The sequence below is a fragment of the Mollisia scopiformis genome, assembly GCF_001500285.1.
Source record: "Mollisia scopiformis unplaced genomic scaffold LY89scaffold_20, whole genome shotgun sequence".
Lineage (NCBI taxonomy): Eukaryota > Fungi > Ascomycota > Leotiomycetes > Helotiales > Mollisiaceae > Mollisia > Mollisia scopiformis.
The window spans coordinates 568468-581068 of NW_017263600.1; the positions used below are offsets into that span (position 1 = coordinate 568468).

The window sequence follows — 12601 nt, forward strand, 5'->3', positions numbered from 1 at the left end:
TTACTCTATTCCCCCATCCTGCAGTTAGCCCTGATATGAATCCTATTGAGAAGTGCTGGAGGAGAATAAAACAAGCTCTCCATAGGCGCCTAAGGCAGCCAACAACTGAGGTTCAAATGGTTGTAGCAGTATTAGAAGAATGGGACAAAATTCCTCAGGAATGGATCAATGGGCTTATTGAGCAGCAGGACTTCTGGGTACACGACTTAATTAAGCGATGTGGCTGGTCTACAGCTAATTAATTAATAAAATTCATGATTCTGATGCCCTGAACGCACGGACTTTTGTCCCCATGTTCGTAACTCACCAGGCTCGTAACAAGTGCTAAGGAGAATTTTCTCTTGGTCGATGACTTCAATTACATATCCATTTATCCTCATGAAGTTAGTGCAGCAACATATTTCGATTCAGCCTCAATGCAGCGAATTGGTGATCTGATGATGAGGCTCGCATGCACTTTTGCGCATTATGGAATCCGTCGAGAGTCGGTCAAGGGTGACAACAATGTATCATTTGACTCTTTATTCAGCCCTTGCTGAGCATGAGTCGGCATATCCGATTGCAAAGGAGGAAGTCCTCTAGAGGTAAAGGAGGGATTTGCTCAAGCAACACGCTCACCCCACCGAGTTTAATCCGACCTTAACGCTCTGTTGTACTATTAACGGGGTACGCTGTTTGCCAGTGGTGTGGAAATCAGCTCCGGCAATGCGTCCAACCTAGCTTTGATGATGCATGTTATGGTGTTCAGCCTTGTTTCCAGATCCCGGCCATGGTTGGGGCCGGGAATCGTTGGGCTCGTATTTCTGCTCAGGCGGCGCAGCCTATTGAGCGGGGCCGGAAAGACTTTCTCTATCAAGCCATGCCCGCCAGAAACTGGAAATGCCAAGACTGTCATTTTCCACTTTAAGTCTAGTCTCAATGTTTACAGAAACTGCTCTTTTGTTATATTCTTCGAATGAATTGCTGCATGCCCTTGCGCGTCGCGGGATCTTCACGGTATCATGTGGAATAGCTTACCTCATATTCAGACAATGCTTGATGCCCGCTGACTACACTGACAGTTTTTTGTCATCAAGCTGTCATCCCGCTGCAAGGTACCCCGAAGCTTCAAGTCTGACATCTCACTTCAACGAAAAGTGCAAAACGAGCTTTGATTGGTATGATCTAATTCCAAGCTGTTACATTGTATATCAAATGATATTTTCTTCGACACCCATGCGCAGATGAGAAATTGTTCAATGTGCTGCTTTATGCTGTTTGCTGCTTCTGTTGTGTTTTATGTGGGAGTATGCTGATGTCAAACCCCGAATTACAAATCGCCACTTGTAAATGGCATAGTAAACTTTGGCTAGAACTTCGAGCCTCTCTCTTGAGGAGCAAATATTACAAGCTATTTCAAAACACTTTACAAGTGGGCATCTAGTCTAGGAACAATTCGGAGCTATCCCGAACTTGCGTTGGGCCGCATACTGCAGAGAAAGTCCTCTAGCTCCAGTGAACATGCCTGCATGATCTACAATTCCCACTTCGATGGGCTACCGCAAGAATTTGATTCCACATGCTGAGAGCTGCGGATATTGCTGACTCGGTTTCAAAAAGGAGCTGCTGAAGGCATATGAAGTGATTAATAACAGCAAGACTCTTTAATACATTAGACCCTCAACTCTTGGTCTACCTCTAGCTCGATATAGAGTTTGAACATCATGGATGCGCCACCAGATCGCCAAGTTTCCATATCGCCGGTACCTACATCCACTGAAACTGGATACAAGGTTGAACAGGTTATCTCATCAACTCCTCTGCCGAATCTTGTCAAGCCGTTGGAGTTCGTACTTGCAACACCTTCTGAAGGAAGGGAACCAGACACACGGAAAAAGGTCAGGGCTCATGTTATGCGTGATTACCACAGGACAAGGCGTATGGCAGAAACCAAGAGCTTTGTAAAACAGAAACGTCTCGAAAGTGCCGCCACACTAGGACTGAAGCCACGTCCCGCAGAGAAACAGAAAGGCCCAGAGCATCAGAACGATAGTGAGAATGTGTGGTTACAACCTTTTTGGAACATTTCGCCAAGAGTGGCGCTTCCCTATCAGGACAATAGTGAGCAACCTGTCCCTTGCATTCAGACCCCACGTTTTGGAATTTAGAGTTTTAACATCACTGACTCTATCTTCGTGGAAGAAGTTCCTCATGTATTCTTCGTTCCAGATGGGCCGATGATGTACGTGAGACCTCCGAAATGGCCATCGAACAAAGCTTTCTCGACCTGGCGACAGCATCTGGATACAAGTGGATGCGTGAACAGTCTATTCCCGCGGCATTCGATGTGGATGCCAAATTGGATCAGGCCTCAAGAAGGGCCCATCCGGGGTCCGCTCTTGTTCGGAGATGTACTTTCTTTCCTTATGACTACACCAGAATGCATGGCATTCCGGCTTGAAACCATTAAATGGATTCAAGCACAGTTACAGAATAAGGAAACAGCTACAGGCGAAGAGACAATGGGAGCAATCATGATCCTAGCCATGTGGGAGGTGAGTTTGGTTCCTATTCCTTCCGTGCCTAAGAGATCACTTGACTAAGATAGGAATTTTAGCCAGGGGTGGGTTCCTCGCAGCTGCTCAGAGCCCACATGGATGGCCTTGAAAACCTCGTTCATCTTAAGGGAGGAATTCACGACATTCAAAATCCGCACCTGGTGACAAGATTAATAATGTACCAGCGCCTGACTACTCTTCATTTCCTTTGCACCCAGGCTGATGCTCTTCACAGATTCGACTTCTTGATTGCTGTGTCTTGTTCTGCCTCCATCCGTTTCTCCTCGGTCGCCTGCGCCGCTCCACCTTTTCTTCCGCAGCCAACAGCTTCACAACTCACAACATCCAATACAAATCCTCTCATTAACTCTCCTCTATGCGGAAATGGTGATTTCGCCTCAATTACATGCGCATGGAGGAAGAAAGACATTATCTATATCTTGGAAACGATGCATGGCCTGACTAACTTTGTACTCTCCACTCCTAGTACGACCTGGGTTTCGAAAAGACAGAAGAAAACCAAACAACTTATATCAAAATCTCAATTGAGTCTGAAGCCACCTTCTATATCGACCCAAAAGCAAGCGACACAAGTTGCCAAGAATACCAACTCCGAGAGTGAGACCCGAGTCTTCGACACAATCCATTGCGCTTCTCAAATATACCAGCGTGCCCTCTCTACTCCACCGATCCAATTCACGTCTCCTCAAAACGAGCAGGATATACAAGAACTGTACGAATCGATGAGCGCAAGCGTATCAGATGGTTTCTGGAAAAGATATACAGGGATCTGGATGTGGGTGCTTTGCGTTGGTTGCGCGACCAGTTCTGATAGAATGGAGCGACCTTACTGGATGCACCTCCTTTCTAAAGTTTTATTCGCCTTTTCTGGAGGACGGCCGGGATGGATTGAGATCACCGGTGCTCTGAGAAAATTCTTGGAGGTGCAGGAGAGGATTAGGAAGAGTCTCTGAATGCGAATTCCACCCTTATGCCCGATTTGCAATTGGCGAAGCTCCAGCCGGCTGGGGTACGACTCTATTTGTGATTGAAAAGGTGAACATATCAGTCAATAATCTAGATATCTTCTGCGCCTCAATTATCGATGGCTCTTTCCATTTTTGCTTGGCTGCCACTAGCACTGCCACTAACGTCTGCCAAAGTTTTCAAGTCACACCTGCCTCCCTTCGCCTCTCAAACCATCAATACTCTGTTTCTATTTTCTCCGTCGAACGATTTCATACTATAATCAACATTGCCATCAAAACATCGAGCACAGCGACTCACAATGGCGTCGATTCTGGATTTGCCAAGGGAGCTCATACAGCCTATTTTAGAGGATGTTCTGCAGAGCGTTTCTGGCGATCATACACTTCCTATCATTCTCAACAGGGTCTGTTGGTTCTTTAGAAATAATGTTGATGCTTTGCAATATAAACGAATCGCCTTGGACCTCAGAGCGTGCACTGTTCGTCTGAACCTTTTGGTACGGACTTTCATGGACAGGCCTGAACTTGGCAATCACGTCCGCAGCTTCGAAGTCAAAGGAACATGGCCACCATCAGTCACATAATCTCACCAAGTCAGAATAAACTACCGTAATTTGCTGTACTTGGCTAGAAGGGGAGCTGATCCTAACAAAGGGTCACCAGAGCGTTGGCTGATGGGGCTGATGCATGGGCTGGTAGACCCATGGATGGTCCTCTTGCTTTCCTACACGAATCAGGTGGTATCGTTGGCCCCTGGTTTAGGCCTTCAATCTATACAGAGTCCTCGACATCCCGCACCCAGCCAGCCGCGGATGGAAAGTGTCATTACGGGTCTGACATGTCTCACTAAAGTGGATTTTTCGACAATTCATGTCGATGACGTATCAGCAGACAGTCAATCCTTAAGGTCACTCTACCATTTCCATTCACCCAATTCATACACGGTCCATTCGTGGAACTCGATTGAACTCGCTACATTGTTTGCGCTTCCTCGTGTATCTTGGGCTCGGATCCATGTCTGGGAGAGGACGATGTTGGGTTCTTTCGACTTCAGCAAATACGAAGCTCTCAAGCTCAAGACGCTTCACCTGATTGTTTGTTTCGTACATGCAAGATTTATAGGTCCACTGTTTGAGAAGACACCAGACTTAGAGTCGCTACATATCAACCTTCTCCTCGATCCTAGCGATAATTGCCGCCTTGCACGGCGGATCAATTGTGTCGAATTGACTGCATCTTTGTCGAAATTAACAAATCGACCACTGCAGGTGCCACTTTCTGCTACAGTACAGCTTTATAGCAATCTTAGGAACTTGACTATCGTGACTAAGGTTCAGACGTCTGCTTCTGCAACGCATCACGCATTCACCCTGAATGAATCCAGGAATGGCTTGGTTGACTGGGGAGTGGAAGCATCCGTAGTGTCTTTGGAATTCCTTGATCGCCTGGAATTCTTAGAGATTGAGATGGCGTGCTTGTTCGGCTGGGACAGAAGCGGAGCGCGCCCGATATGTGAAATCGTCCCCGACTCTCTCAAAGTTCTCAAACTGACTTCAGCTCTTGGTGCCCTGAGTTTACCTGTTTCATTCTCCGGGTTTTACCAGTGGGACAAAGAGGGCCTCCTTAATTACTTCCGCTTCTATCCTGACTCACATAAAAGGTGTAACATAGAAGAAATCATCTTGCATGAAAAACTCCAGTGTCCGTTGGACTCTCTACAACGCGATCAAATACACACGGTCAGACTTTCCTCGCTTTTAAACTCTTCTGGAGTAGCTCTTCGGATACAGTCACTATGACTATCGTCTTGGTAACACAGGTAAGATGCACCTTGCGATCTCTAAAGACATAATTTGACAGCTACGACCCAGCTCAGATGGGAGGTCGAGACTCGCCGCCACGAGATACCCATCGAACTCTCCACCAGCAAGATGCCGTCAGCAAGCTACACATCTTTTCAACAATCATTATCGACGAGTACGCTAACGAAACGTGAGGAAAGGTCAATCGCAGGACTTGGAAAGCTTCTTGAACACAAACAGGCCCTCCGAATCGTCAGAACGGCTATGGATTTTATTACACCCCCACAAAGAGCACGAACCTGTACTGATAGCATACCAAATACCATACATAATCAAGCATCAAATTCCCTGCTTGATCTTCTGTCTTACAATCGCATCCCTCTCCCACAACAACACAGCCAAAGCACCAATTGGCCCGCTAGCCAGACACCAACCCGCAATCTTCAACACCAACTTCCTCGTCGCCTTATTCCCACCATTCTTCTTAGGCTTCTCGCCCGTCAACAACTCTCTGTACACCGGCAAACTATTCGTCGGATCCACAATCGTCTTCTCCGTCGTAGCATTCCGATACAGCAGCACAGCCCAAAGAACAAAAGCCGTAGACCCAATATACAAATCCCAAATCAGAAACGTATGCACGCCTTCCGCGAAACTGGACAGCTCATGCGAAAGCGAGGGAAAATACGGGACGTAAACACTGCTCAAAGTCTCTTTTCCCAATCTAGTAAGTAGGGGCGAGAATGAAGGGAAGAGCCAAGAAGGTAGGGTCGTGATGAGGAGGACCAGGAGGTGCGTGGCCATGCAGAGACCGATGACGAATTGGTATACCCATTTCGCGTTATTGAGGTACGAGGCTCCTTGCGGTGCGGGGGTGCGAGCTTTTGGGTCGACTTTGTAGATGCGGTTGGATATCCATTGAATGGTGGTGCGGAGGAGGTAGTGTGTTAGGACGGTCCAGAGTGGGAAAGCTTGCCAGAGCGCGATCCAGCGTTGGTGTGTCTGTGTGGAGAAGAAAGCTGGGGACGGGAGGCCCATCAGGATGGAGGGGAGCAGGTAGGAGATTGTTATTGAGAAGGGGAGAATGCGGAGGTCCCAGGGCTGGATTAAGAGGACGCCGTTGGCGTGCGTTCCGGGGAAAGGCTTGGAGACAGGGGAGGTGAGGAGGTGGAGCATCAGCCAGAGGGGAGTTGTGATGGTGTAGGATATGTTTTGGAAGATTAATCCTATTGTGCCGATGCTGCTTTTCATCAGTATTCACATTCCTGGCGTAAATGAAGAACTCACAAGCTAACAGCCAATCCCCGATTTCCTACCCTCAGACTTTCCATAACCATCAAAGTCCAGACCCCGCCAAATTGCCCCAATCCGTACAGACTAAACAATAGCAATGCTTCTCTTCCTGTCCCAGCATCCAGAACTGGCGCGAAGAAAGTCACCAAGACTGCCAATTGGTTATCAACCCATCCCAAGCCCGTATAGCTCCTCAGCAGAAGCTCATCGGTGCCGGGTAAGCTCGCTTCTGGGTCCTCGAGTAGACTGATGATGGAACTAAAGAGGCCATTGCTGAAGCCCAGAGCCCAAGTTCCGTAAAGTCCGAGCAGAGAGAGGATTGGTAGCGAGATCAGGACGAGATGTCGCAGGCTCAGTGAATAGAGGAACGAGCGGAAGGTGAGTGGAGTGTGGCCCGTGATGGGCTTAGGTTGGAGGAGAGCTTTGAGCTGTGGTTTGGTGGGGGTTTTGGAAAGGACGGTGGACTTGAGTTTTGTCTATTACATTGAATTAGTATTGTATGGTTCTGCTGCTGGGCAATTGATATGCATGCAGTTCATTGAATAGATGGGATGAAATGAAACGAAAAGAAGAATGCGCGATTTCAACAACATACCCAAACACTCATCGCGACGAGCTTGAATTCGCACCAACTGATTGAATGAGAGTGATTGAATATAAACGAATGACTGGAGGAAAAGAAGACGATCAACAATAGAGGATGGAAGAATACAGCGAAATCCAAAGAGTGATAATCCAATGCAAGAACAAGATTCAACCAGAACGACGGACAACGCGCGGGAAGAAGCCACTCTGTTCAAATTGAGATGTGAATCAAAACCTTACCTCGCTCGTGGCGGAATCTAAATCTGAGTCGTCCGAGGCCATTTTTACATATTTCTTCTGGCGATGGGGCGTTCTGGATGTGAGGTTGAGAGATGAGCAGGTTAGGCGAGGTGGTGGCACTGGTGGCGTTTTGGATGAGGTCCGAAGGGGCGTGACTTGGAGAACAAAATATACAAAATGCTATATGAGCACAGCAAGGTAAGTTGATGTGATATTTGAAGATGGCGTTCGTTTCAGAGTTGAGAAAATGAAGTTCGGAAGTTTTGAGCTCGTCCCACGCTGTTGAATGGCACAGCGCAAACGAAAAGACTGGTTGCCGGTTTTTTCGGTCTTCAAATAGAAAGCTGGAAAACATCTAATCACGTCTGGATGCGGACGTTTCGAAATACTGATTGAGGATATACAGCCGTAGAGCTACCCGTTCTTGCGTTTGCCCCTCTTTTCAGATGCAAAACACCCGGATTTGCCTCAGCACCTCCTGTCGTGCCCGCTAGTCTCAGGCTTGGAGATATCTGCTGCGGCTGCTCGGAATATTGAGTCGTAAGATGCTGAGAGCATGGTCAGATTCAATGACAGCCAAGTGAAGAATATTTCTGATTCGTGAAATGTATTTACAGAGGTCAAAATTACAACGCTACTACTATATACACCATTCCAACTCTCCATCTACATCATCATGTCATTTTTCCTCCTTAGAACTCGTCCATTGACCCCTTTCAAAGCAGTGTCTAAGCAATGCCGAACCAAGAGAGATCCATAGACTCGTGAATGGGGACAGTGTGTCCAACACCTTGAGCAGAGTAACCAACAAGCTTGGTTCCATCACCATAAACCATCTGAGTGTATCCAGATTGGGGACTGTTGGTGACGTTCTTCACGAATGAGATACCGAAGACGTTTGACCATTCCTTCATCTGCTCAGCAAGATTGGGGTAATCGAGAGTGTTATCAGCGGTTCCGTGGAAGCTATTCGGTCGTCAGTAAATGGCACAATGATAGATGAGGATGGGGTCGCTTACATTTGCATCTTGGGGTAAGTGCCGTTGTAGCCTGGGTAGTAGCTTCGGACGAGATCACCCCATGCTTGGGCTGTCTTGATGTTCTGTCCATTTGCGCACGAGTTGCTCCAGCCTGGGGTGGCCTGTCCTGCGGTGGCACCAGCAACGTAGAAGCATCCATCTGGAACACCAGAGTAGACTGATCCAGCCTTGAACACATCTGGGTAAGCACCAGCAAGAACGTTTGTCATCATAGCACCTGAGCTGGACCCAGTGGCATACACTTTGTCGGCATCGCCACCATAGTTGGTGACGGCATATTTGACCATGTTGACGATTGTCTCACTGTCGCCACCCTTGTCGTGAGTGAGTGAAGCAGTAGATGCTACATCCCAGCAGCCTCCTGAGGATGGGGCATTAGGATAGATGACAATGAAGCCATGAGTATCGGCAAGACTTGCGTAGTTGGAACCGCTGAAGTACTTCTGTGCAGTACCAGTGCAGTAATGAATGGCGACGATGATAGGAGCTGGATCCAACTTCTTGCTTGGCACATAGACATACATTCCAGCCTTGGTGGGTCCAGCATTGAAAGCTGAGACCTGAACTAAGGGACCAGCTGCGGCGACGAGAGCATCGGCACTGACAAGGCTTGCAAAAGCAGCCGATGCTGCCAGAGTCGAGAAGAAACGCATGGCGGAGATCTATTAAGAAATCGATATCGTCCTTGAGATTGTGGCGTCTGAAGGTGGAGCGTGGGGGATGTACTTCTTGGGGTCCAGCTTCACATTATATACATTCTTTCAACCACGGTCTTCACGGAGAATCTCAGGCTGAAAACAAAATATATCAGATGCACCCGTGCCGGTTGTCCGACCCCATGATGAAGCAAAAAGCTTGACTTCTGTACAATAGATGAAATTGTTTAGCAGAAACAATATACTGATATGTAACGTTCGGATGCTCAAGTTTCGCGGGCGGATCTTATGATGGTGTTGGGGAGATCCTAGAATTTAACCTTAACTGCGGGGATTTATCGATCAACGTGGAAGAAAGCCAATATGTGGACGTATGGGACTTCCCAAAAGGAAAAGATAGGGGACCGGAGGTACGAAAAGCCATACTAGGCTATATTGACGCATGTTCAGTTTTTCCAGAAAATGCACCACACGTGACTCCTGCGTTTCATACAAAGTGCTTACCAAGATGTTCGATACAACGAATATAAGCGGATCTAAACGTGTAACCAACGGAAGTAGAAGGATCGACGTCACCATACTGATGGCTATCTTATGAGGTTGCTTTGAGACTTGAGGAGAGTGATAAAGGATTTCGGAGACAGCCAGCAATGCTTGGACTGGGTATTGAAGAAGTAAGCCACGCAAGTTCAAAACAAAGACATTCATAGGCTGTTTTCTTTCTCGCTTGCTCTCCATATCAAGCCTTGCTACTGATGATGTCCATTTCCTTCACCTTTGTGATTGTTTTAGCCTCCCCACTGATGTTTGCATCGATTCGGATCGTCAAACTCTTCACGGACTTGAATTTCGATGCCTTGAGCTTCAGTTCAGTCGTACCATTGGTATACTCGTCTGAATAGATGTTGAATGCTTGCGTGTTCTCTGCTTTGGATATGGACTCCATAGCTAGGTCGTTGGACTCTACGCCATCAGGGGATTTGGTTACGCGAACAGGGACATTTGTTCCGACTTGGATCCTTGACGGGCCGTTGGACAAGGAGTCATTGGCCACGGTGATCTTGATCTGACTGGGGGTGACAGCTTGTGTGAAGGAGAGATGGATGAGGCACTGCGCTGTACCAGTTGCGGAGGCTATTGCATAGCCAGCCGGAGGTGGGCTTGCAATGTTCCTCACGGAACTTAGGTTGGAGGTATTAAGAAGCCTAGACGTGCTAATATCGATCAACGATCGAAGACTGACGGGCCCACTTGTAGCGCCAGTCGAAGCGCTTGCCTTCGTTCCTTGACCAGAGCCTTCCTTTGCAACAGCAGCAGTATAGTATCCGATCTTTGTTTGTAGCTGGTTGACATCGGCACCTTTGACCTCATCTGCCTTGCTGCCTGCCTTGAAGAATTGGAAGGTCGGCATCGCTGTGATCCCGCAGGTCTGAGCAACATCTTTCGCTTTATCAACGTCGACCTTTGCAAACTTTATGGAGGTTGAGGATTCGTGCTGCTTCGCCAGCTTCTCGAAGACGGGTGAAATGGCTTTGCATGGTCCGCACCACGTTGCGTAGAAGTCGATTATCAAGAGGGAGCTGCTTGCTTTCAGTTTGTTGAACTGCGAGAGTGATTTGATTTCTTCCATATTGTCGCAATAAGATAGCAGAATCGCACAAGATGCTAGGTGCGAAGATTTCGCAGATTCGTAGAATAGTTTCGAAGAACCGTTTGTGACTTAGAATAAATAAGGTCCAACAGCGATGATGCAAGTCAAAGTGGCTTAGCCTTGGCTTACTAAGCGATAATCTCTTCACGAGTTCTAGCTCTTTAATGCTGACAATTCACCCACCAGTACGAAGGTACTTTCCAGAATTCTAGAAGCCTAGAGTTTCGGAATAGGTTCACGATTTGAATGTTCGGGCATCTGTAGAATGCTTTCGTCGAAGAATGTTCCTTGCAACTGAGAGGCATTCGGATTCCACCTGGGCAATCGCATTGGAGGACGTAGCCGAGCTGAAAGATTCCTTCAAATGCAACAGCTTTTCATCTGATCAGATTTTCTTTTTATCCTCTCTTCGTTCAGATACACAAATGTCAAGCCCTTGAAGTATCACGGCCTCTCTCACGTACCGAGTCTTGCTAAGTAGTTTGGGTCTGAGCGATAAAGATGCGTCTTCTCCACACCACATCTCTCAAGCTTTCTGAATTCTTTGGCGCCAAAATTCCTCCGTATGCGATCCTTTCGCACCGTTGGGGCGATTCCGAAGTTACCTTTCAAGATCTTCAAAATGGGAAGGTTTTCGAGAATCCTAGTTCGGAAAAACTTATAGGCTGCTGCAAGAGGGCGAAAGAAGACGGTTATGAATTTGTCGTAAGCATCGCAAACAATAGTCTCGTGGTCCATCTAAACTTATCCAGTGGATCGATTCCTGCTGTATTGATAAAACCAGTAGTGCTGAGCTTTCTGAAGCAATCAATTCCATGTTTCAGTGGTATCAAAATTCACAGCTCTGTTACGCTTACCTGTCTGATGTCTATTCTGTACCATCATTACAAAACCCCGAGCCTATGGAATCAGATATCCGGAAAAGTAAATGGTTCACAAGGGGTTGGACACTTCAAGAACTTCTAGCCCCGCAACAAGTCACCTTCTTCGATCACAACTGGTTCGAGATTGGAACAAAGGACAGCCTACAAACCGTCATATCCTCAATTACTGGAATCAAGCATCTGTTCCATTTCAGGAGAGCCAGTATCGCCCAAAAGATGTCATGGGCTTCCAATCGAGAAACGTTGAGATCTGAGGACATGGCATATTGTTTGATGGGATTGTTCGGAGTCAACATGCCACTTCTTTATGGAGAAGGTGACGCGGCATTCATTCGACTGCAAATAGAAATTATGAGAATATCGGACGACGAGTCGATTTTTGCTTGGACTCAATTTGTTCCTCGAAATGTGAGCGGTTTGCTTGCACGATCTTGCCGCGCGTTCAAACATTCAGGAAACATTGAACTGCTTCCCAAATCGAGAGGAGCACCATACTCGATGACCAACAAGGGCCTGCAGATCGAATTCACTCTTCTCCCAATTAAACCCTCAACCGCATCAATGCTTCAGCTGATAAATGATTGGGTGGGTTCGCATTCGAATTGGGCGGACGAGCATGAGTTCCTGGCTCCTCTTTGCTGTGCAGTAGAAGGCAAACTTGAACCCCTTGCCATTAAGTTGGTTCGATTTTCTCTCGACGGCGAAGAATACTCACGAGCCTCAAGCCACGAATTTTTCCCGTTGCGGAACGCTCGTTCAGGCAGTGGCATTCGGAAAACCATTTTCATCCGCCAAAATGAGAAGCCATTATTGCATAGAGGTCCGACCACGATTCTATTGCAGGTTACGCCACCCGGGTTACAACCTTATGCACGTATAGACTTCTACCCGGGCCTTTTCATAGATGGCGTGTTCGAGTCACGA

General features: G+C 47.3%; 6 protein-coding genes across 6 annotated transcripts; 3 read left to right on the forward strand and 3 right to left on the reverse strand.

Moving 5' to 3' along the window:
* Window positions 1-1465: 1465 nt before the first annotated feature.
* Window positions 1466-3909, forward strand: LY89DRAFT_195693 (uncharacterized protein). The gene is made up of 5 exons (XM_018205739.1): window positions 1466-2100; window positions 2182-2534; window positions 2597-2715; window positions 2773-3593; window positions 3701-3909. Exons 1-4 carry the CDS (start codon window positions 1704-1706, stop codon window positions 3509-3511), a joined length of 1608 nt encoding a protein of 535 aa, XP_018067228.1. The 5' UTR covers window positions 1466-1703; the 3' UTR covers window positions 3512-3593; window positions 3701-3909.
* LY89DRAFT_195714 (uncharacterized protein) lies at window positions 3888-5522 on the forward strand. The gene is made up of 2 exons (XM_018205741.1): window positions 3888-5345; window positions 5398-5522. The coding sequence occupies exon 1, from the start codon at window positions 4201-4203 to the stop codon at window positions 5323-5325; it is 1125 nt and encodes a 374-aa protein (XP_018067229.1). The 5' UTR covers window positions 3888-4200; the 3' UTR covers window positions 5326-5345; window positions 5398-5522.
* Window positions 5501-7514, reverse strand: LY89DRAFT_687812 (uncharacterized protein). Its single transcript, XM_018215583.1, has 4 exons — window positions 7217-7514; window positions 6616-7097; window positions 5628-6568; window positions 5501-5571 (listed from the first exon to the last, which is right to left on the reverse strand). The coding sequence occupies exons 1-3, from the start codon at window positions 7226-7228 to the stop codon at window positions 5668-5670; spliced, it is 1395 nt and encodes a 464-aa protein (XP_018067230.1). The 5' UTR covers window positions 7229-7514; the 3' UTR covers window positions 5501-5571; window positions 5628-5667.
* Window positions 7515-8174: 660 nt separating this feature from the next.
* On the reverse strand, window positions 8175-9010 carry LY89DRAFT_592295 (putative Acetylxylan esterase A; the record flags this gene model as incomplete). The annotated part of the gene is made up of 2 exons (XM_018209689.1): window positions 8175-8412; window positions 8466-9010. 2 exons carry the CDS (start codon window positions 9008-9010, stop codon window positions 8175-8177), a joined length of 783 nt encoding a protein of 260 aa, XP_018067231.1.
* A 500-nt stretch (window positions 9011-9510) lies between these two features.
* Window positions 9511-11190, reverse strand: LY89DRAFT_195731 (thiol-disulfide exchange intermediate). The gene has a single exon (XM_018205742.1). It carries the CDS (start codon window positions 10770-10772, stop codon window positions 9882-9884), a length of 891 nt encoding a protein of 296 aa, XP_018067232.1. The 5' UTR covers window positions 10773-11190; the 3' UTR covers window positions 9511-9881.
* LY89DRAFT_622918 (HET-domain-containing protein) lies at window positions 11013-12079 on the forward strand (the record flags this gene model as incomplete). Its single annotated transcript, XM_018210991.1, has 2 exons — window positions 11013-11498; window positions 11546-12079. Coding segments are annotated over exons 1-2 (738 nt in total), but the record flags the coding sequence as incomplete, so codon positions are not given.
* Window positions 12080-12601: the final 522 nt, after the last annotated feature.